The sequence below is a fragment of the Patagioenas fasciata genome, chromosome 14 (genome assembly GCF_037038585.1).
Source record: "Patagioenas fasciata isolate bPatFas1 chromosome 14, bPatFas1.hap1, whole genome shotgun sequence".
Taxonomy (NCBI): Eukaryota; Metazoa; Chordata; class Aves; order Columbiformes; family Columbidae; genus Patagioenas; species Patagioenas fasciata.
The window spans coordinates 10,971,228-10,996,068 of NC_092533.1; the positions used below are offsets into that span (position 1 = coordinate 10,971,228).

The 24,841-nt window shown below is 38.8% G+C and overlaps 1 protein-coding gene across 7 annotated transcripts in view; it reads right to left on the minus strand.

Annotated features, from left to right (window-relative positions):
• Positions 1-24,841, minus strand: part of RAPGEF6 (Rap guanine nucleotide exchange factor 6) — a 117,672-nt gene that overhangs the window by 20,388 nt on the left and 72,443 nt on the right. For 4 of the 7 annotated variants that reach the window (XM_065848889.2, XM_065848885.2, XM_065848887.2 and 1 more), the window contains 16 exons: positions 23,389-23,520; positions 17,695-17,878; positions 16,732-16,868; positions 15,665-15,823; positions 14,956-15,108; positions 14,284-14,448; positions 13,466-13,573; positions 12,895-13,098; positions 12,099-12,207; positions 10,516-10,759; positions 10,032-10,189; positions 9,103-9,117; positions 6,944-7,184; positions 5,478-5,861; positions 3,298-3,509; positions 2,315-2,438 (listed from right to left, as the gene is read on the minus strand). In XM_065848889.2, coding sequence (XP_065704961.1) covers positions 2,315-2,438; positions 3,298-3,509; positions 5,478-5,861; positions 6,944-7,184; positions 9,103-9,117; positions 10,032-10,189; positions 10,516-10,759; positions 12,099-12,207; positions 12,895-13,098; positions 13,466-13,573; positions 14,284-14,448; positions 14,956-15,108; positions 15,665-15,823; positions 16,732-16,868; positions 17,695-17,878; positions 23,389-23,520 — 2,729 coding nt within the window. The remainder of the gene's footprint in view (positions 1-2,314; positions 2,439-3,297; positions 3,510-5,477; positions 5,862-6,943; positions 7,185-9,102; positions 9,118-10,031; positions 10,190-10,515; positions 10,760-12,098; positions 12,208-12,894; positions 13,099-13,465; positions 13,574-14,283; positions 14,449-14,955; positions 15,109-15,664; positions 15,824-16,731; positions 16,869-17,694; positions 17,879-23,388; positions 23,521-24,841) is intronic. The other 3 variants (XM_065848891.2, XM_065848888.2, XM_065848886.2) reach the window with 1 other exon arrangement.

Here is a 24,841-nt window from a genome sequence, read left to right on the forward strand (position 1 = left end):
ACAGGAAAAAAATAAAACAGTTGAGAGTCAGGAAGAAAGATGTAGACAGGAAAGAACAGAAAAGAAAAGATTTCTATACAGCAAAATTCTTCTCAAACAATAACACAATGTTTTAATGGAATGCGAGGACAAGACTTGATCAAATACTTCAATATGGAAGAACATCTATCAGTTTTTGCTTATTTTTAAGTTTAACCTACAAATTTAAAAAACAAACTCGCATTCAATTTTCTTGTTAAGTATTCCCCATAAGTCAAATTCAATTTTGATGGAGAGAGCGAAAACTGTTTAACTTCTTCATATTGCAGAAAGCATGATTAAATTAATTTATTCCTTGCATTAGGACTGCAGTAAGTGTATGGGGAAATCACCACCAGTATTCAGGTTTATGATGATGTTTTCTCTTGTTTGCTTGGCTGGAAAATGAGCTACTTGCCAAATATATGCCAAAAAACTAGATACTCTATAGTAATCGGTAATGAACTTGTTAGCAAGTCTCATGTTACTGCTAACAATCATTTTCTTGTTCATTTTTAATCTTCAAAAGCATTTATTGGTGCTTCATAACACAAACTGATAGATCAAACACCAGAGGCAATGAAAACATGGATTTATTTTCTTTTAATCTTTGGCACTCTCTCTAAAATTAGATGCCTACGCATTTTATGTCAGTGTGCATAATTTAAATTATGGTCATTAAAATGTGTTCTGTAATTCTGAAAAACATACTAAAGGTAACTATTTACTATTAAATTCATTTAATGATTAGATTAAATTAGGTCTTAGCGCACAGGGGACTGGGGAAATTTATTTATAGACTGATTTCATCTGTGAATGTCAAAGTTTCTGAAAAGCAATCATAAGTTATCAGTAAGTAGCCTTATAAATTTCATTTAAAAGGAAATTTTGGTAATTCAAATCCAATAGTATGAAGTTGTATCTCCTCTTTAAAACGAATCCATCTTAGAACTGCAGAATTGTTTTGGATGGAAAAGACCTTTAAGATCATCAAGTCCAACCACTAACTCAACACTGCCCAGTCCACCTCTAAACCATGTCCCTAGGAACCTTTAAACAACAAGAATAAGGGATCTGTTCTCTTTGCCTCAAACCTCAATTGGACCAATTGTAAACAAAATACTTAGTTTCCTGATAGTCAGCCTTGAAAAGAAAAAACAGCGAGGATTCAGGATCATCTGTGGATCCTGACCACTGGAAGAACACAGGGAACCAAGTCTCTACGCTCTTACAGTTGCTATGTATCCTTGCATTTGCTCTATCCTTCCATTGCACAGATGTAACTGAATTCATAAATCAAAGACAACTACCCCCTGCTCAGGTGACCTCTCAACTGGAATTCTGTGCTTGAACAAAGCAAAGGATGCTTCACCCAAAAACCTCTCCAGGAACCTTCCTCTGGGCTCTGCTCTCTCCACAGTGTCCAGAGGGCTCTCGCTGCCAGGGACACACACCTACCAGGCTATTCGGGCGTTTATTTGAAGTAGACGCAGTGTTGTGATTCAGCACGGGACATCAGCTTGTCACCAACTCCCCACCTGAACGGAATCCTGAGCAGTTTTGTCTGGCACCTTATTCTGGGGGGCAGGGACTGACAGGCATCAGATGTGGCACTGACACAGCGATGCTGATGCATTTAGTTCAGCCAGTGGGATGCAAACAGATGCAGGAATTATTTAGTTCCACTAAATACAATATGGAGCTAATCAGCAGCAGATTAGAAGTTGTGGTGCTTTTATTCTGCAGTTTGTTAACACAGAGCCTGATGTACTATATGTGCATAACACCCTCCACCTGCTTAGAGTCTGAACATATCAAATATTATGTAGGTGGAACAAGGTGTGTTTTGAGCAAATAAAAAATACTTTGTTTTTAATATTTTATTAGTGGGGTTTGTTTTGAAGCAGCACTTTAGATTTATACATGGGTGATTTAGATGCTTTATATATCTCTCTATATACATAGATATATATATAGAGAGAGAGACACGGTCTCTCTCTAATATTATATCTCTCCAAAACCTCTCCCGACACTAACATTTTACTGAGCAAAAATACGAATCATTAAAATTAGAGCCTATTCTTTGCTTTTTAGAGACGACAAATTGATTTATTAGTCATTAAAAGCGGGTTGTGGAAGCATCAATGGTGTGGTCAGAATTTGATAAAAGTTGTGGTACTGATGGTAAATGTCAATGGGTAAGTTACACAATGAAATTTAACACAAACACACACAAACCCAGATCCCGACCCACTCGGAGACACCTTCTATCCTACTGTCTTTCTAAATTGCACACCTTTGCCTGAACATCACCGCCGGGTCCATGTTTGCCGAGGTCATTCTGACAACTTGGCGAATTTCTTTGGCAATCATTCGGAGTTTCTCAAAGTTTACCAGGCCATCCACTTTAGAATCGTTTCCTGGGGAATTGAAACACACACACACAACAAAAAAAGAGTGTAAGAATATTCTTTTCATGGGCAATGTGTTCCTAAGTGCTTCCACCCTCCCTGCCCCTCCATCACCAAAACTGCTTTAAGCAAGAAAACAGGAAACTCTGGCAAAACACAAATGATGCTCAGGCCCACTCAGACTCCCCAGCATTGCTCTTGTTCATCTATTTCTGAAGTAATAAGTATTAGCAGGAAAAAAAAAAGGAGTAAGTGAACTATGCCCAAATTCATTGGCATAGATATTAAAATCACAGAAATATAGAGCTGACATCAACAGCGGTCACATTCTGAAGTTAGTTCAAATTGTTCTGAAACATCACAACCACGAACTGGGCATATGTGGAAATGTTTAACACCTTAACCAATTGCGGACAGAACTTTGTCTAAAAGGAAATAAATGGAAATTTTTAAACAAAAACCCTTGAAAATGCTGAAAGCAAGAGTAGGAGGTGTTATATCATCGTAGCTGTCTGAAAGCCACAACATGGAACAAAAACCTAGAGACATTTAAGAAAAATACATTTGAAGTAGTACAACCACCAGCTGGCACACTCACCTGCTCTTCCACCCTAAACCTTAGGACAGGTGATGAAGACTAAGTACTGCTTATATTAAAAATACGCATCTGATTTTTATGTTTTGTCTAGGATCAGTCTCTCCTGTTACACATTCAGAGATGTATTTTATTTTACTCCTACAAAGGCCACATCGCAAGCATCCTACTGGTGGCAGTTTCTTTTAGACATTGATTGAATCACGGAGCACTGAAGAACGGGCTAAAGCGTATTCAGTGCTCGGTTTATAATTTCTCTCTGTTTGAAATTACCTTCATGCAGAAACGTGATATCCTTCTTGACAACAGGAAAAAGTGGAATAATTGGCGGCTGCATGCTCTGGCTGCTAAGGATGTTGCGGTATTTTGCCATGTTTCGAGACGGATCAAAAAGATCTTGCAGGTCTCGGAGGTGCTTTTCATACTTGCTGGGTAACTTCTCCCAAGTGCCCCTGAGACGTGCTACTGGTGCCAGATTTAACCCGCTGTAAGGCAGATACATTTCATCATTAGCAGATCATTACTTTTCATAAGGAAGTAAAGGGCTGGTTTTTTTGTTTTGTTTTAAGGATTAAAAGTAGGTTTCACAAGGCTGACTGTAAAGCTGGGTGAACACCAGGCTGCGAGTCCATCCCAATAAACCTCCACTGTTCGCTCTTGTAAGCGTGTGAATGAGAGGACTGGAAAAAGCACGATTGCTTCCTGGTCACACGGTACAAATTTCAGGTTAGCTGCCAAAACTCTCTCAATGCCTATTTAACTTAAGAACCACTTCTCCCCTGTAAAAATGAATACCCTGATAAGGACGAAAAGGGTGAAAAATTAATGAGGTGACAAAAGGGCACTGTCAGAGTTAAGAGCATGGCAGCGCTTGTAAATGAGCACCAGACTGAGAATTAGACACATCAGGTATGTTAAAATCGTTACTGTTCCCTTATTCTCATTAAGTAAAAATAAATCCAGAACTAACTGGTTGCAGTAGAAAGAATAATAAAGAAAAAAAGAAATAGATCTATCCTCGCTGTAATAGTTTGTCACCAACTTTGCTCCTGAAATTTTGCAAAGTCCTTGTAGCTGCAGAACTGGAAAGTGATATTCTCCAGCATTCATTAGTAAATCCAGAATAATACAGTTACTGAATTTGCTATTCTAAGAAGATATTGTTCTCATTTGGAAAATTTCAAAAACTCACTTTGTATTTGTTCTATTTTTCTTACACAGATTGCCTCCATGCTATTGGCAAATCACAAACAAAGCCTTCTCTCACGTGAAAAATCAGACATATGCCACGACACAGATCCTCTTTCACACACTATGTTAGGATGGTATCTTCCTGTTTTGTGAAACATATGGCACCACAGTGATACGCAGTGCAAGGCAAGAACAAGAACCCCTGTGGTATATGCTAACAAAAACATACTCCTCTGGAAATAAGGGTAAAACAAAAGCTAATTTATTTGAGGGCTTTTTGACCAAAGTCCACTGCAGTCATGGCCTGATTAGACTTCACTGAGAAGTACGAAGAGTCATTTCTCCACCTACAATAAACCATGAGAAACCAGGGAGCAGAATACAGAAATTAGATTCTGTATCCACATGTGTATTCAGCATGTAATGAGTACCCACAGTCCCAACGGCTGCCCAGCACCCTTCCAAGGAAATTCATTAATTATTTAATGTATGACTAAACAGAAATCAATACCATTTGATAAACCGTCTAGACATGGAAGAAAACATTTTCAAATGTTATTTTCAGAGATAGTGCTGGTGCTCGGATACAGCGTGAATCTTTGTCTGATGAATCTCAGCAACTTTTGTTTTTCCCTTAAAGTAAAACCTTGTTATAACATAACTGCAAAAAGAGGAAATGCTTAAATGCTGTTAAAGTAGCAGCATCTAGTATAGATCAGAAAAGAAAGTATAAATGTACAAATGAAGAGGGGAAAAGAAAATAGAGAAGCAAGCAGATGACAGGAAAGAATAAAAAAGAAAATTAATCTAAACCAAGACTGATTTGAGGAAATCCTTACAATGAAAGAGAGAAATAATCTCATCATTGCAGGTATGACTCAGTGCACACTGAAAAAGTTACGACGACTGTAAAAAGAAGGGAAATTGCGTGTGGGAATCACAGAAAATGACAGCAATGTTCAGGTGGGTTTCTGAAGTTCATCAACCAAACAGCACTTCTGGCCAAACCCTCTGTCTCCCTGGCAGGTAAGGGAGGGACGGTCACATCCAGCACCGCTGCACAGCTGAGCTGACGAGGCTGAGGAAGGAGAAAGCTGCAGCGACAACACTGGACATCTGGTTTTCGAAAAGCTCAGCAATTCCCTTAAAATCACCCAACAGCACTGGTGATCTGTTCAGGATACACCTATTTCCCTTCATTTAGAAGAACAGAATTGCCTCTGACAGCACAAATCAGATCTGACAAGTGTGAAGTGTTTTACCTTATAACCGCGAACATGGAATTGAAGTTCTTGCATTCTCGACAGTGGAGGGCAATTTTAATGAAATGTTTAATAATCTTCATTCTTTTCAGTTGGTTGGGCTCTGCTAAAATTTCCATGGCAACCCAGAATGTCTCTTGATTTATGACATCCTCAAACTGTTTCAGGTGAGCGTTCCCTGTTTTGGAGTCCAGCTTGTAAAGGTCATCGATGTATTCCGTAGGTTCGATATTGCGAAATAATTCAAAGTCTCTCATGGAAAGCTGAGTGGCCACCTCAATGGTGCTCAGCTGGAGGAGGGAGATTTGGCTTTCTCTCAGCAGCTCTTGAGCATCCTCATCGGAGCACAAGGTCTCTGTCTCCATATTGTTCTTTAGATAATACCTGAAGAATAATTGTGTTACAATAAAACATTAGAGATGCTCTGCAGAGGGTCTGTGAACACAGAAAGTGAACCGGATCAGGCATTACTGACACCAGAGGGGTGCTTGTGTATTAATATTTCCATGTTATTGTTGATAACCCAGACTAATAGGCAAGAAGGGACAGCGTAACCTTGTACTTTACCACCATTACAACAGCAAAAAACCAATTCAGAAGCTGTTTTAATCTACCTCTTTGCTAATATTTTCTATACTGTATTCTGCAATATGCTGTAGTGTTCACCTTCAGAAAAAGGTCAGTTACTTTTTCATTTGTAAAGTCAGCAGTGAAGTAACACTTTAAATATACAATCGTCCTGAGAAATCTCTTGTTAATGTATTTCTTCATTTCTTAAACAAATGGAATGTGGTTTCTTACATAACTTCGGTACGGTATATTAATATTTACATGAAGCACATAGTATTCGGGAAATTAAAACACATCTGGAAAATTCATTTTCATGGTCCCAAGCAGATCACTTTCAGATATACAGAAGTTTATTCCTTATAAATTCCCTCTGTTGCCTAGCAAAGACTAAATAATTTTTTACTTAATAAACTTTCCTCTGGTACGGATCAGGTCATCAAATAAAACTGAAGCCCTTAACGTTTCAGAAACGTTCATAACAGTTGACATAAAAATGGAAGCATTTACCTCAGGTTAATATCAGTTCATCGCAACGTAACATCAGCGAGAAAGAAATTAAATTGTATGTTTTAATCATGAAGTACATGTGGAGTGCTAGAATAAATATAATTTTTTCCTGTTTAAGTGTAAGCCGCTATGTAAGTCAGCTTGATTTGCTAAATTTAGTTGTCATCAAGCAACTTTGTTGTAGTTTTGGGGAGGGTTTTTTCGGGTGTAGAAGAGGAAGGTGAAACAGGAAAGAAAAAGAAGAGAGAGAAGTGCAAGTTACTGACATTTACTTGTTTGTTTTTCTAAGGGACTGTGTCTATTTTAATGAAAGCATCCCTCCCCAAAGTTTCTTTTCAACATTTCAATCCTAAAAAAAGGCAAATAAATCCAAACTAGGGTCCATTTACCGTCCGTTGAGTTGAATCCTGTCGGCTAATTTGGAGAACTGGTCTGGGAGCCTCCGCTGCTTGATGACTCCCTCGGGGCTGACGGACACCTCGCACAGCGAGTAGGTCTCGGGGGCTCCCGTGAGGTTGAATTCGTGCACGGCGTGACTCACCACCTCTTTGGCCGTAGTGTCTTTGCTGATGATAATGTAACAGCTCTGCTGATCTGCTTTGAAAACCCTTATCACTTGATCCGGGATATCTAAAACAACAGAACACCACCTTTAAGGTATGAAGCTCCTTTTTCCTTGAAAAGACACAAGGTCATTTACTGTATTGTTTGATAGCCATAAAACAAATAAACAGCTAGCAAGGAAAAAAAAAGCCATGCTGGACTTGATAAATATTCCTTAAAATATTCAGTCGTTTCCTCCAACTTTGAGAGGGGAAAAAAGACAAATCTCTCTGCTTTTCCACAACTGAATTAATTTCTGTATTATCCCATGACCACACAGTGCGAGACTGTCCTGCTCAGTTCTGTCAGCATCATTCCTTCCTTGGCTCTTTCATCTTCGTGAGAGCCAGAACCAACATTTGTGCCGGGGATCTCTTCCAGGGATGGGGAAGCCACCGAGCACACGAGGATGGGCTGGGGATGGGAAGACGTGAAGAGGAAAAAGAGATTTTATCGCTCCCATAACTAGCTGCAAACTTTTACACTTGCTCTCTCATCCTGAAGGAACTAAGCTGGTGCCAGCAATTAATTCTTTGGCTAGTGTATTTATTTATAGCACGTATTATGTATTACAAATGCATTAGAGAACAGCTTTATCTGAGGCAGCCTACAGCAGGAAATAAATACCTAAAGCGTTTAGTCTACAGCTTGATGATTGTAAATAATTTTCTTCATTAGTTATTACAGAAGGTTTGATTTTCAAAGTAAAACTGAGTGGGGAAAAAAATGTCAAGAGTCAGAGCACACACTAATTTGAAAGTCAGGGAAACACAGTTTCCCCGCTCCCTAAACTCTGAAAACTAAAACCTCCCAAGTTTCTGCAGTTTTCTGCAGATCTGAGAACGTTTACAAGCTGCTTGCTCCATCGCCTGTACATTAACTTCTTCTGTCAAAATCCACTGCTTAAGGAAGAAATGAAGATCTCTTTTAAGGGTACAGTGAGCTTGGGGTTACTTTTTCTTGCATCATGACTTAACGGTGCTATGGGGGCAAGTAGCAGGAATTTCAGGGGAAAAAGTGAGCAGGTAATTTATGATCCAGCATCAAAAGTTTCCACCCATTGGAAAAGGAAAGCTCCAAACAAACTGGAAGATGGGGGGAAACAATATTAAAAAAAGTAAAAGTAGAATTAGTTTTCAATCAGATAACATTTTCATTATTGTATCACATTATCAGAACAGTCTCATTAAAAGCTGAGGACTAGTTGAACTTGAAAAGCTCCATGCATCCATGAATGGGGGTAATAAAGGCAAAAAATAAACAGTATGCACATATTTCAGAATCAAAGCAGTGAAGCTGACACCGAATAATTTGGAAAATGTCTGCACTTATAAAATCGTAATAAATCAAGAGAGGAGGCAAACATCTATGCCTTGGTATCACCATGACCATGCAACCCAAACTCAGCCTAACTCGTGACAGGTAAGGGAAATTCATGTGACAAGGACATGTCTGTCTTCAGGGTCTCTGCTTCTAGGCAGATAAACATTAATAAAAATTATCTTCTTATGCATTATTGAGCTTGTGTTGAGAACACAAAACACGTTTCAAGTTCGCATGCACGTACTTTTAGCTACACAGAATCCACCAGAAGAACAAATCTCAAACTACGTTATCATCTAAAACTTCGGTTTCTATCAAAGTGATGTAAGGAACCTCATTCCTTTCCAGTGAGGTCACAGAGAAGCAAAGGAACCTGCCAAAGGTCACTGAGTGTGTTGGTCACAGGAATGGGAATAAAATGCAGGTCTCAGCCTCAGGATGGCACCATGCCCGTCAAGAGAACCCACGGATTTGTTTAATTTAAGGGAAGATTACAGGGCACAGGACTATCCAATGCTCTAATAGCAATAACTACATCAATACAGCACATGAAAGTGTTAAGTTTAACAGGCAAGCCATGCAATATTAACGTCTACAGGATGCTACACATCAGGATACTTACAGTAAAACCCAACAGCTGCGGGCAGGAGAAAAAGAAAAAAAACTGTGTCAACACCAAATGAAGATTTAGATCTTTACAAAACTCATCAAGGGTATGCAGTGCATCATCAGAAATATTTTGGTTTTCTCTGCCATTCAAAAATGACAGCGTATTTGTTATAGCAAACATAAAGGTAAGAAGTACTAGTTATACATTTCATATTATGCTATATATTATGTTTCATATTATGTTATATATTTCATATTATGCTGTAACTTGGACAGGATTAAATGAATATTCTTAGAGAACATGTGTGTAGCTCTCACGCAGACAGCAAGAACCCAGATTTGCAGCAAAAAGGGAATTTATTTGCTATGGATACTTATGCACTCAATAGGATATCTGTGTGAATCCCTTTCAAAGAGAAAATCTCCAGGTTTACATAAACATTGGTCATAGCCACAAGGGGCTTTACAGAATATTTAATTATACACAGAACTTACACTTGAAATAGGGAAACTAGATTCTGACATGATTACAAGCAACGGTGTATAACAACAAATGTCTCCTGCAGCCAGCCCATGGACTCTAATGGACTACACAGCTCAGTTTTTTTTCAGACATACAGTTGAATAATGTTTGTAAAACACTAAACCTTAATAACACTATGCTGGTACTATGGCAGTGCTATTCTACCCACAATACTGCTTGAAATTTATATTTAAAGATGATGGATGGACAAGTCAAATCACCAGTACTGGTATTGGGAAGAGATGACAAAAGAGAAAGGTGCGGACAGGGACAATCTGCTTCCACCAGAGCTCTGGTAAACTCCAGTAAAGACTCTCAGAGGTGGCAAAATACATTTCTTTCTGGTAAAAGATGTAATTTCCCCCCAAACCACTTGCCTTGTAATCATCCTGTAAAGGAAGCTAAGGCTGCTGTTTTACCTGAAGGATTAGAGAAATCCAGAATGCTGGTCGTGGGCTGCAGGAGGTCGGGGCTGCTGGAGGAGAGCGTTCCCGGGATGGGCATGATGGCCAGGCTGTGCCGGCACTGCCGCGTCCCCACGATGCTGTCGTCCTGCGACTGGCTCACGCTGCCGTCACTGCAAAACAGTCTGCCCTCAGCAACCTGCACTAAGGCCTTACATTCATCTCGGGATGAACAAAACTAAGGAAAATAATGGCACTCGGATGTTTTAATTACACACTGTAGACACGCTTTCAAACGAGGACAGAGGAAATGCATATTTGAAAGTGTTCGCTGGGAGAGAAAAGATGTTCTGGTCTTTTTCTGCATCTCTGGGTCACAGATTTGCTGCATGTTTTTAAACATAAACAACCTGGATATAATGACTGAAGATACTAAGCAACTAAAATATAATAACTTAATAAGGAACAATTACTTTTTGAGCAGAAGAGTCTGACAAACCTGAACAGTTTTGGAGGCAAGATGCTGAATCGGGTCTTGTCTAAAATTTTCCTGATTCTGTTTCTCCCACCAGATACAGTGTTTGCTTTCATTTTCTTGTTTCCTTTTTCACGAGGAAACATCTGTTCCACATCTCCAGGCATATCTGGGATGGAATAACGGTTGTTTTTCTTTTCTGCGATTTTCGGAATATGTGGAATTCCATTCTTCTCTTGTCCTATCCTGCAGAGCAGCTCCTTAAACACTGTAAGGGAAGATACAATCACCATGATCAGCCTTTGCATGCTTAAAACTTCACAGTGAATTCCTTCCCCTCGAACGTTTTGCTTCCCACATCCCTGCAGAAAAAGTGAACCAAAGAGGTACAAAGGAAGCAATACATTGCATTTTAATGGGAGAAGGCAGAACTTTACAGAGCAAATTACTCAGATTGTCGCTGTGAGCAAGGCAACCAGGACCTTCTGTATAGGAACGTACAGGAATGCCCCGTGAAATGGCATATTTCTATTACGTAATAAAATTTAAGGTTAGAAGCCTCGCATTATGGATTCAAATATAAGAAGAGGAATTGCTCATTGTCAGCACCAGGCACTTAGCACTCAAAAAGACAGGATGATAAGTATGACTGTTGAAAAAAGCTTCAAGACGTGAATTCATTAACATTTATCAGAGAAATCACCTTAAAATCGTATCAGCTAGCAGGAAGAGATTAGAATCTACTCATAAAAGTATGCTGCTTACATTTATAATACAAATGAACAACCTATCACTGTCTCAGTTACAGTTATGCTTTATGTCATTTCACATCAGTCTGGACCACCGGCCACATGGTTGTTTTATGCTTTTTTGGAATTACGCTAAGAAGCAGAACCCTGGAAATTTTTACTTGCACGGTGCTAAACAGAAAATCATAATTGAAAAGAAAATCAATAGTGAACAAGGGCAGCTAACTGGAGGAAGACGAAAAGGACCCATCAGAAGGTCTGAGATCTGACTACAGGGAAGAAACTACCTCGTGCAGTCTCGGTCTTGCTGTAGCTACGGTTGTTCCGTTGCCTGAACAGGATTACCCAAAAAGAACAGATGGTTTGACTGAGATTTTAAAGAGGTATTTATGTGTTTATATTCACATTGACAATTAAAAGCCAACATTTATATGTCACGCTGCTTTTTACATCCCCTTTTCATTTTTAGATACAAAGGCAATTCATCCTGTCTTCTTTCAGCCATTATAAAAAGTTTTATGAAAGCCCAGTTTTACGTTTTTGCTGTTTCTTGGCAGAAACAATTTGGCCCAGGTCCCTTGGCTCCGTTTCAGCCATAGCGCATGAGGGGACACTAAAGCCGCTTAAACAGCCATTTGAGGATTTCTCGGGGAGGAAAGAGCTGCCTGCGCTGGCTTTGTGCCGCCCAGCCCTTGGCACACCAGAACCTATCGGAGCAAATGGAGGCACAAGGAGGGGAATGCTACAGTGATTTGGAGGGGGGGGTGGGAAGTGGAATCTTGTTGCACTTCTAAAGCCAGAAAGACTGGAGTTTTTCTTCACATATACACCACCACATTATATATGAAGTCTACTCACCAAAAATGTTTGTTTTTACAGTAATGGAGAGATGAGTGTTGTTCCTCAAGATTTCCAGAGCTTTTACAAAGGTAATGTTCTCAAAATTCTGTCCATTTACTTCCATTATCTTTAAGAGGAAATTGGATTATTAGGAGAACAACTGCTTATGACAGGCTTACAAATACAAAGGTAAGAACTTTCCAGAAGTTAGCATATCATCCTTGTAAAATAAATATTCTCATGATGTCAGTGAAGTTACATGCTGTGAACAAGCCAGTACCTCCATTTCTCCCTGACAAATGCTTTAAATCAATTTATTTTCTGTGATAATATGACATTCTTGCAATTAGGAACTGCACCTGAATCAAGAATGGTGGATTGTGAACCACAGAACTGACCCTGCATCAAAGGCCGGATTCCCACCTGGTGTGAACTGTCATTGCTCCACCAGCCTCACTACAGGGCAACGATCTACACTAGGCAGAAATTAATCCAATAAAGCAATCTGGTAGCTTCAGCTTAACGATGTCTCCACTCCGAAAGTTTCCCAAGATAACCACAATTTGGTTTCTTTTCCCATTCTGTTTTTGAAATATTTAAATATCTTAAATGTTTTGAAAACTATTTAACAGAAAGCCACTTAACGCATGCAGACTGAAGCTGAACTGTTCCACTCACAGCAGAATACTAGTTGGTTGGTTGTTTTTAGTAAACAGCACATTCTTTTTGTTGGGAACACTACAGTTGGTTGAATCAGATATTATTTTTTTTTAAATAAGAGACTGACGTTGTAAATTAACTTTATTCTTCTTACCTGATCACCACGCTTGAGTCCAGCTTCTGCGGCTTTACTGCCCATTTCCACAGTCTCTACAAAAATACCAAACCCCTTGTCGCTTCCTCCAAGGAGGCTGAAGAACAACGGTGAATCTCTAGAAGGTTTCTGCAGGGTAATTTGCCTCCATTTTGCTTTGGCAGCACAGGCAATGTTCAGCAATCTGAGATGTCCTTTCATTTTCTGTAACAGAGAAGACACAACAAAATGGAGCCAAATATTTTCTCTACTAGAAATGGAAAGGCAGTTGTGAAAAAAAAGAAAACACCAAAGTGCCAGCAAAAGGACTTAGGACGCCATGTATCCAAATCATACCAAATAAACCTTGTCTCTTCTGCAGTCATGCAAAACCACATAAACAAGCGCCATATGTACTATTCTATATGGGCTTGATATCTAAATATATATTTAAGAACAAATATATCCATGTTAAAAGCCATCTATTGACTGTTAGACTTAGAGACTAAAATGCCTTAGTCATTGGTAACACACTGGAAAATGAAAATGTGTAGCATTAGAAAGTAGGAAAGTCATTCTTTTTTGCTCCTACCGTATCTTCCAAGTTCTTTTCAAATTCTTCTAGAAACCGCGTCATAGCAGGATCTCCTTCAAAGTCATTGAAATGATTGTTCACCCACAGTAAGACCACTCTGGTAACCTGTAAAAAAAAAATAATTAGGTATATATAAAGGTACCCACAATTCTTCTATCAGCAGGAAAAAAGAAGGGAGAGTTTGACAGTCTGATGGGTTTCCTTCAGCTCAAAGTTAGAACACAATAAAACCGCTGGCTAAGAATCTTACCGCCACAATTTTCAACAAATTGGACATGGATACAAGTTCCAGACTCTGAACACTCTTCATGCGTATGTGCATACAGCTACATAGAGTTGAACCTGGTTCTATTTATGCGTTTTTATCGACTGCACCTGTCTTGAGCAGAGTTTGTTTCCAGGACAGAGGTTGTAATAAGCTGCTCAAACAAAATGCGTTCAACACACTGAAAAGCTCTACAGTAGCAAATTATGGAAGACAAGCACAATGCTGTTGTGAAAAGAAAGATGCTATGCCCAAGAGATCATGAGCACAATTTCCCTGCATTTCTGGTGAAAAAGTATTTCAGGGACTGGCATTTACATCTTTAAATTAAATAGAAAAGAGTATTTATCATTCTGCAGAAGAGAAGCAGTCTCATACCTGATTTAGGACACCATACCCATACAACACACTGTAGAATCTTTTCTTGATACTAGCGAAACATGTTGCTTTAAAATAGTTGGAGCAAAATCCTAGTTTATCAGCAACACAAAAAGGAATCAATTTGGTGACATTTTCACCAGAAATACTAATCTCTTAGACTCAAACCAACCTTGTCCCTGAGGCTGTCCACTGTAAACCACTCCAAGAGTTTATTTCCGACTTCCAGAGGGCTTGTTAGAAATGTTCGGTATGTTAAAAGGAAATCTTCAATGTAGGTTGGATCCACAATAGAATGTTCTTCTATTAAGTGCATGATGAGTCGCTCAGGTGTTGCCTTAAAAAATTAAATGCAAAAAAATAACTGATATCTCTCATCAATATCTCTCTCTAGAGAGTATCTTAACAGAAAACCATGTGAACAGTGTACTCCATTTTCATATTTCAGTTATGGTCAACTCGGGACAAAACACACTCGTGTTTAAACCAAATCTTCATGCTTCTGTCAGCCCAAATGTTTTGCATAGGTAATACCTAGCTAAAATAATTACTAACTTCCCTTAATTTTATTTCAAATCAACAGTTTAAGTTCCTCTTCCAGATTACAAATGACAGGTCAATACATAAAGATGCACAAAGGGTGTTCCCAGTACAAAACTTAATATATGTGCTGAACAGGGCTAACTTTATTAAAAGGGAGATGGAAGTAAACTTGTATAATAATATCAGTTCCTTCCCAGACAGACAAAACTGAGTATGTGTTCTAGATTCAAACCAAAATTGTATTTATTTACTAGTAAATAAAGGTTTAATAGATTAAAGAAAAGCACAGAAAGAAATTCACCTTGATAACTATGTGTCCTTTTCTGGTTCCACTGCGATCCAGCTCCCTGTGCTCCTTCACCATAACAATTTCTCCTTCTTCCTCCACTTTATGAGTGTTTTTTTCCACGTGGTTCAGAATCCTCCAGTAGTCTTGTTGGGCTATACACACAAACTATTCCCAAACAACACGGGATTGTTAATAAATATCCCAAACATGAATGCATCCCCTATCCCCAGCTCCGGGCTGTTCTGACAAAATTATGACAGCACAGCATTTGATACCAACCCCACTCTGTTCTGCCCAACTACACCAGAGATAAAGTTAGAAATAGAAGACAAACAGAACTGGTCACCTTTCTGCATCTCCAAAGAGTTGTTCAAATGGGCTAAACATATAGAGGACAAAGCCTGTAAGAAGCGGAAATGGATGTTTTCTATTTATCTGTTCTCTCTGCATGCCAGTCACACGCACAGTGTGACCGGGTGGACTCTGCTCACACTGCAGCACAAAGCGCAAGTTCCCATTTCTCACGTAACAGCGATGTGAAATCAATCCCAGTTACTAAAGAGCGTACAACTACTTCAACATTGGAGTCCTTGACTCATAAAATACCAAGCTCCTTTTTCCTGCTCCTGGAACGAAGATCCTGCCTTAAGATGAAAGTAGTCTGTCTGCTTTTATTAGATGCTTAAAAACACGAGGTAGTTGTATACAATTGTAATCTTACCTGGCAGTCATCTACTTTGGTTCTGACCACTCCATTCATGTACTGTTTGTCCAGAGAGGGTGTAATCCCAAAACTATTTCCCATACAGAGACTCTCACTCTTCCCATCAGGATAGCTGATTTCCACCGTGCCATTTAAAATAACGTACCAAGAATCAAGCTAGAGGAAATAAAAAACCACACATTTTATAAGCTGTCCCACTGCTCTTATATTGTAAAGACTTATTCTTGTGGCCTCCAGTTTGTTGTCGCTACAGTTATGCAAGACTTAATTCAGTAAAAATCTGCACTGTAAGGCAAGCAATAAAGATGACTAAAACACGAATGCTTTTCAGCTTTCTTCATTCATGTCAGAACTAATTCAGTAGGGAGGAATGCTGATTAATAGATTGCATTTTTAAATCAGTGGGCTAATTGCTACAATGTATTTATACCATTTAGTCAGAACAAATACTTTTCCCCTGGGTACCCAGTTGGTCACTACCAGAGACGAGAATCTGCCTGGTCCTCTTGGAGGAACAACCTGCTGTGGTCAATTCCAGAGGTCTGGATCCAAGGACAGAGAGAGATGACTACTGACTAATGTGAACATCTGTTTCCTCCCACTGAATATGTTAAGAAACTGCTCCTAATTAAGACATTTATGTTATAATACCTACATTTTTGGGCAAGGATACCTCTTCGTGTTAGTATTTTTAAAAAACTACTTAAATTTAAAAGAGAGTTATTTTACCAATGGAAATAATGCATTCTTCTATGCCATAAATAATCTTTGAAACATTTCCTCCAGCTGTTAGCATTTACCTGATAACAACATCCTCAGTGCTGGTTTATGGCTACACTTGGCCATGTTGAAGTCTTGAACAAGACAGCAACACACAGGCAGAATCTCCCAGAGACACAGGCAAAGGTTTGGGCATTTTGCATACGATGAGAGAAGAACTCTCTAACTTTCAGGTGCAGGAGAGTTGTGGATATGGAAAACAGATTTTTCAGCCCTTTGCCCTCAGATGCCCTTGCTCGCCTACTAACTATGGCACTCGAACTGTGTTGTAAGCAGTGACTTACTTCTTGACCGTCTTCGAGTATGATGGCTCCTGCTTGCTCTACTACTTCAAATATCATCACTGAGCAAAGTTCTCGTCTCACAGACATCGTCATGTTCGCAAAGGCAGGGAGTTGATGCATGAATTCCAGTAATTGCTCTGTTAGACAAAGGAAACATTGGTATGAATACTGCAAGGCCCAAGGGTTTCTCAGATACCTTACCCTCCACAGGTATATTAAATCTCAGTTAAATTCATTGAAAAATTGCTCAGTGGTGTTACAATCCCCGTTAGTGCCTGTGGCTAAATGAGCCCAGCGTGCATTCTGACATCGACAACCAGAACTCGGCTCTACAGCACTGACGGTGCCCTGAGTGACTCACGGCAGCAGCCTGGCCAGAGTGTAAAAGCACTTCAGCTTCAAACATGTACAAAATTTAAAAATACCCTTACAGTACACTAATTATAAGCTTGATAGAAGCATGAAATTATTTTCCACTGTTTAAAGAAGTGATATGAAGGACAACATAACATAAATTTTACTATTAAACTAATGCCAATTTCTAGTTAAACATCACAATAAATTATTTTCATTAGAAATGTTTTCCACTTCACAATTATGTAGATCTATACTGCAGTAACAGTACATTCTCTCTGACATTTAATAACTGATTCAACAGTTTCAGGGAGTCAAAAGTACCTTGTTACCTATCCCTCCCTTATATCACTATATACAATGATGCTAATACCATGGTCATCATCTCAAAGGCAGTATAATACTTAGTTTCTCAGAACAAATACTGTCTCAGTAAGAGAAGAAATCATTCAATCAACAGTATCACTAGAGCAAAGTGATCTCTGGCAGGTATTCATAATTATGAGGGTATACATTTAACATTAATTCATTAAATAGTTTCAGACATGCTTCTCTTACAGAAGTTATATGGCATAGTTTTACATAAAGATCTTTATTTTTCCTCCTCACCAATATCATCATCAGTTTTATCTGCAGGCTCTTTCTCAAGGCACTCTCGTACAACATCGCGCCCTAGAAGTGGATCTGAGGTTCTGTCAATATCTTCATCCTCTTCTTCTTCTTCATCTTCAGAGTCTACAGGGGCTTCCGGAAGGCCTGTTAAATCAACGTCTCCCATCTCGCTTTCTGTAGCCTACAAAGAAAACATCCATCAGACAAAGAGTTCAGTGTCTTCAGTTTGATGATTTATGGTCTTATCTTAGGTAGTTAACATGACATAAGAAATTCTGTGACCAACAATTCAAACTACAAATTGTAACAGCTCTCTTTCTGAACACTGAAATAAACACGTTACACTGAAATCTACAGTTACAAGATGGTACAAATATCTACCATTGGCACAGAGCAACACCACACTACAGGAATTATGATCACAAGTTTTGAAAACAAAATCAACATACTAGGACATGTGTCATCTGTATTTATATCCCTCCACACCCCAAGAAACTACAGGCAATATAAACCCATCAATATTAACCATGTAATACGGGAAAAACAAAGCAGCTTGAGTGGCTAAAATGAAAGCAATTTGATCTCATTTTTAATTTCGGTTTTATAAAATGAATTTTAATCCTGTCATGGAGCAAGTATGTCAGGTGGAATATATAAATTGGGGGTGGGAGGAAGGAGATAAGTATCCTGATTCTTTCCCGAATTAGCTGATTCTCACTTTATAGCATTTACTCCTTCTTGCTGATTCACGTAAATAAAATGTTTTTTTTCACAATTTGAGAGTCTGTATTATTAACAAAATAATAATATAATTCAGTTACACCACTGGTTGCCCAGTGCCTGTAGAGACATTTCTACTGTCATCAATAGATGGCAATATAGACACCACATGGAGCAGACACATAAAGCAACAGAGAAGGAGAATGCAATGCTGGCAACAAAAAGCAGAATCGCATAGGAATAATTTGCAATAATTCCTTATGTAAAGTTTAAATGATGTAATTGCATGAAAATAACTTTCCAGACAGATGGAAGAAAAAAAAGTAGTTTCAAATTTTCAGTTTCCACAGAGTAGTTGTTCAATCAGTTTTTTCTAGTTTAAGTCAGCATGCAAATCATTTTTCTGTTCAAACTCAAAAATTTGAACAAGATATGTCACTGAGAAGTATAAAGCAATTATATAGAGACGTGCAGAATACCGAGTTTATTTTTTTAAATGAAGACACTTAGAAAATTCACTTTCGCTTTAAAAACATTCTTGAGATTTTACAAAAACACTGATGACACACCCATGCATCAAATGCTCTGCAGGCTCACAAAATCTCCAAAATAAAGGATGGGGCCTGTCCAACCTGGCTTTGAACACCTGCAGTGACGGGGCAGCCATAGCCTCTCCGGGCAGCCTGTTCCAGTGTCTCAGCACCCTCAGTGTAACAGATTTCTTCCTTATATCCAAGCTAAATCTACCATTTTCTGTTTAAAACTTTTGTCCTTGCGCTGTCACTACAGGCCCTGGCAAAAAGTCTTTCCTATGAGATCCCTGTAGGTACTGAAAGGTCTCCCCGGGGCCTTATTCCCTTTTTCCAGGCAATTGGAACTTCCCTTGACCGCCATGATTTTTGGATATGAGCAACTGCACCAGTCAACCCCCTGACGGTCCCATGGTGCATCCTGTTGGGTCCCATGGACTTGTGTATGTTCAGGTTCCTCAGGTGGTCTCAAACCTGATCTTCTCTTCCCGTGGCAAGGACTTTGTTCCCACAGTGCCCACCTTGAGCTTCAGGAACTTGAGAGATGTTGGAAGAGTGAACGCGAGTGAAAACTGAGGCAAAAAAAATCGCTGAGTGTCTCAGCCTTCTCCGTGTCACTAGTTCTGTCTTATTTATGGTGGTGAGGATGCTCTCTTTAATGCTCTTTTTATGACCAATGTACCCGTAGAAGCTCTTCTTGTTATTCTTTACATCCCTTGCCAAATCCAGCCCCATCCTTTAGCGGTCCCAGCTTCACCTGTCCAGGCAGTGTCCCCATGTTCCTCCCAGGACACATGTCCCTGGTTCTACTCTGTGCGTTTCCTTCCTGTGCCTTAGTTTGACCAGGAGGTCCTTGCTCAGCCATGCTGGTCTCCTGCCTTCCTCGCCTCATAAAAGACAACACTCATTTTAAGTGATTTAAACCCAGCAGACTGCACCGCCTCCATCTTCCTACACCTCCCCGTTGATGGGCTAATACAAGTCCCAGCACTTGGGGAGATGAGCAGCATATCCTTCTTTCACTAGACAGAAAAATACTGGGGTTTAGATATAATCTTGGACCCTTCAGCCAGTCTTCATTTTAATAATTAGCCAGCGAGCCTAATAAATCAGGCTTAAATGATTTAACATAAGTATTTCTTTCAGAGTAGGATAATAATACATATAGGGTTAAATCTGTTTTATATTACATCACTTTACTGGCTCATGTAGCTCACATTAACAATTTTGGAATTAAGCCCAAGCGCAAATTGTGCTTGGAGAGTCTCAGTGGCACATGATCAATACAGCATTTTATTCAAGGACTTTTCTAGCATTTCTTTTTCTAAAAAGCCACAATTTATATCAACTTTTCCAAGCAGAATCAGAGACACTACAGTACTAATTCCAACTTTGACAACCTCAAGCTAAGGTAACAAAACTGATTCTATAGGTTCTACAGAAAAGCGATTAAAATTTTCCTTGTATATCCTATATAGGACAATAAACAAATCTTCTCTTTTTTTGATAAAGAAATTCTAGTTTGGTTGAGCTATGAAGTAAGAGAAGGTCCTCAAATGGTGTTTCGAAGCTGATGTGGAGCTGGTTGACAAAGCGTGGGCAGGTCAGGCAGCGCTGGCGAACAGGAGGGTTTTGCTCGTCAAGCACAAGGAGCTGCTCTTCCCAATCACGATGCTCCAGCTGCTTCCATTATCAAATATCAAAATCATTCTTAATGGAAGCATTTATGAACTACTAATTTGCAAAATAAAACCAGAAGCTGCGATACTCAGATCTGACACAAATTGGGATTTTCAGGACTGGGTCTATAGGGCAAGAATATCTACCAAGAAGGCAGCAGGAACAGGCTCACACAGATCATTTGGAAAGTTAACAGCAGCTTACTGACAAAAGATTTACTATTTTAAAATCATACTATTATTACTCTATATACAGCAGTGCAAATTTTGCCAATTTACATGTTTCAGCTATGTTTGCCAAACGTTGATCACAGAGATGTCCTGTACACTGGTCTCTGCTTTGGAAGCCAAAGACATAAGAATTAGCCCTAGCAAAGTTTTGGTGATAATTACATGTATATTCCACTACAATGTATGTCAGAAACAGTCAGTGACAGGAAGAAAATAAGCCTCATGTAAAAGATTTCCTGTGCCATAATAACTCCATATGATAATGTATTCTAGTGCTTGTGACTCCTGATGCAACCTGGTTTTAAGAACAAGTTGGTTTTTTTCCCCTTCTCTCCTGTCAATTTTATTAGAAAAAATGTCCAAGCTCTTTTTCAGAATTGACAGAAAAACCCTCAGTAAGATCTATTCTCTGATGCACATTTTATAGATAATCCATTTTAATATCACAACCTTAACCACAATTGGAATTATTGCTGGGCAATGATGTTTCTACTCACAAATAACATATGCTGCCAAAGGGATACATGAAAGATTAAAAAAAGAAAAAAAGAGAGAAACTTTGGGCCCATCACTGACAGAACTAAACGGATAAGAAAAAAAATAGATACAAAAGTGCTGGTCATACAGCGAAGCGCACTGCAAGCTTCTTATCAGGTAACTAACTCATTATGGCAGAAGCGAGACCCTGCCCGCCTGTGTCAGACACGCTCTGGGTTCCCAATGGCACCATCGCTGCCCACCTGAGAAAGGGCAAGGAAAGGTGTTTTCTCTCTGTAATAGCTGTTGAATTATTTTTCCCTGAGGATACCTACGGCAGGTCACAGCAGCTGTTTGCAGAATTCATAAGCCCTCATTTCAACCTCTGTACACATAACCACGCAGCCTCCCCACAGCTCTGAAACCAAGCATGCTGTACAAAGCGGATTGAATGAAAGGAAAATAAAAAATCAATCCACTTCAAGCAAATTCAAGAGGTTGTGTCAAAAATTGCTGGGAATATTTTTTTCCCATACATTAAAAAAAAAAAACAACAGTCCAACAGAAAAACAACTTCTCTGCGGTATTGTAAGCAAGTTGGACTTTACAATGCATACATTTGGACATTTTATCACATAAAGACTGCAAGCTCCAACAGGGAGCAGTAATGGTACAGGAAAAGGGAGAAAATTATCTTTGTATATTTATTTTCAGAAGTTTCTACAAGTGACTAAGGGTTTTAGCACAATGTTTTCGTGGCACTGCTTGCGGGCAGGACTCCTTTGCTGCTGGTCTCACCTTCTGCTTTACGTTCATCATTTCATGTTTAACATCCTGGACTGGGAAACAGCTGGAACATGTGAGGCCTCATTTCAACACTATCGATTAATACAGGGTACACAGATGAATGGAAACCCTTTCCAAATATCTTAATAAAATTTGTTTCATTCTTTGGTTCCACCATCCTAATCATATTTTCCTATTCTGGAGTCACGTTTGCACCACTTACTGTAAAAATTAATGTTAAGCTACCATTAATTCAAAAGGTCATTTCAAATTATTCAAAAATGCTCTCCTCTGCTGACATTAATGATTCTAATGATACTCCTGGAGAATTTGGTATGTAATAGATACAAAGCTGACTGCAAAAGCAAAGCGGCACTTTCCAAGTCCTTCCTGGAGCGCTGTATTTCAATGTACCAAAAACGCTTCCGGCTATCGAGCCGATTCATTACACTAGTTTCAAAGAGATTCTCTGCCTTCATAATATCACCATGAATATTTGGGGAAACACTTTTCTCTTTCCTTCAGATTTCAAAATCTGTCTATATTGATGCGTCACTGCAATATAGCGCTATGTTAAATACTGTACCATGACATTATTACACGTTATCTATCCATGCGCTTACAACTGCGTGACTTCACCAAAACTGTTACAGCCACTGCCATAAAGCCCATAAAGTAGTCAGCAGCTTTTGACTGATTACTATTTGCACATTATGCATATGAGAACAAGATACAAAACATTCACTAAGATAAGAAGTGGTTTTGTTCCCCTCATGACATGCCTGTTGCCCATCTATTCTTCACCCACAGTTCATCAAACGCTTGATTCTCCAATGCTATCTTTCAGGATTAATGACATGGCTGTAATATTGTCTTTGAAGGCCTCACTTGAGTCTACAGGGTAACATGCAGAACAGAACATCTGTTATTAGCAATAAATACAAATAATCAAGGAAGGTATTTGAAACACAAGAGCAATTTCATGAAATTTGTTCTATTTCAGAAAGAAAGAAAATCATCCCATAAATCATCAGCTGTGACACTGAAAGCAACACCACACTTGTTGGTAAACAAAGATGTGAAAGGCAACAAAAAAGAGTTTTAAAAGAAGTTTGTTTCACTTTTGTGTGGTGGTGGCGAGACACAGGAACGACACAGAGATACGCAGAAGCATCAAGAGGGGAAATATTGGCTAAAGGGCCACTTGGTTTTGTTTATGGAACATTTAACACCAAAGAAGGAAAAATAAGAAACAAAAGCAATATTACCTGATAAATATCAGACAGGCTGCTGCTCCCCGAATCACTGGCAATGCTACATCCCGACTGGCTTGAAGGGACATGAGTCACCTGAGGATGAGGATTGTCGGTAAGATGCATCTTGGTAAGATCAGCTGGAAGCTGTAAATAAAATGGATTTGGGGAAAGGCGGGAAAAAGAAAGGGAAAAAGATGTGTAAGTCTGATTGGAAGACAAAGTTATTAATAAAACTTTCGTTAAACATTCGAATACCCATTTGTAACTCGATGTACGTTTTGAGAAAAAGCTTATTTAGACTTAGCTTGCCCAGTCACACTCCAGATTTTATGAGAGTGACAAAAAACAATGCACCTTTCATAAAACAAAGCTCCAGCCTCTTTAGAGCTCACCGACATACACCGACAGGATTGAGAAACAGTCATGTCGGCCAAAGAGCCCACACTCTTAAACATTCGGTTATGATGCAACCCAATACGAAGCAGGATTCCTGTTTATAAATTCAGTTCATGCCTTAGTTCAAGAATAGCCTCCAGAAATCATCAATATGTATAAAGAAAACAAAAGGAAACAAACGTTTTGGTCCATAAAATGCTATGATTCTTCTTTAGGAAAACAGGCACACAGACAGATTTATAGAAGTACTAGTGTACATACATGTACATTTTACAAAGAGTGCATAATATTCTATCTGTAAATGAACACACATATGTAGACATATAAGTTTTAGTGCATGATTGAAGACCACAAACGTTCTTTCTATTGAAAAAAAAGTGAAAGTCAGTAGTAGGGTTTTGCAGGATCAAAGCCACATAGAATACTATAAAATAGTCAGTCCTATAATTTAGTTCCCCATCTATTTTCTGCCACATTTACATCTGGTATTTCTTAAATTTACACTCAACTATATGGTAAGAACATCATATCAGAGAATCACAGTTTTTACAGTAAAATGTATCCCACTTATAAATGATAAAATTATGCATTATTCCTTTAAAAAAATGTTCTGATGTAAAAAAAAGGCCCAAACTACTCTGACAGCATCAAGTACCACGATCAAAATGAAAAGTTTCTTCTGCAAAACAAACAAAATTCCACCCAGTTGTGTCAGCCACTTGATATTCAATCCTACAAATTCAAATATAGATTTGTACAAATATAGATCTGTTGTCGATCCTATGTCAGCCTTATAAATACCGACTAAACTTAAGAGAAATGGAAACCAGATCTTCATTTGGAATCACGTTTTTATGTCATTTTTATTTAAAGAGCACAAGAGAAGCACTTTACCAAATACTTGTTCACGTATTTTCCAAAACCGTAAGCGGCACAGTTGGTCTCCCAAATCTTCCCTGCCCCCAGAACAAAAGTTGAGAGCACCTCTGACACATGTAACGTAATTTTGATTATCAAAACTTCTATGAGGAACATGACGGATGTTGTGTCATCTGTAATTCACAATGAT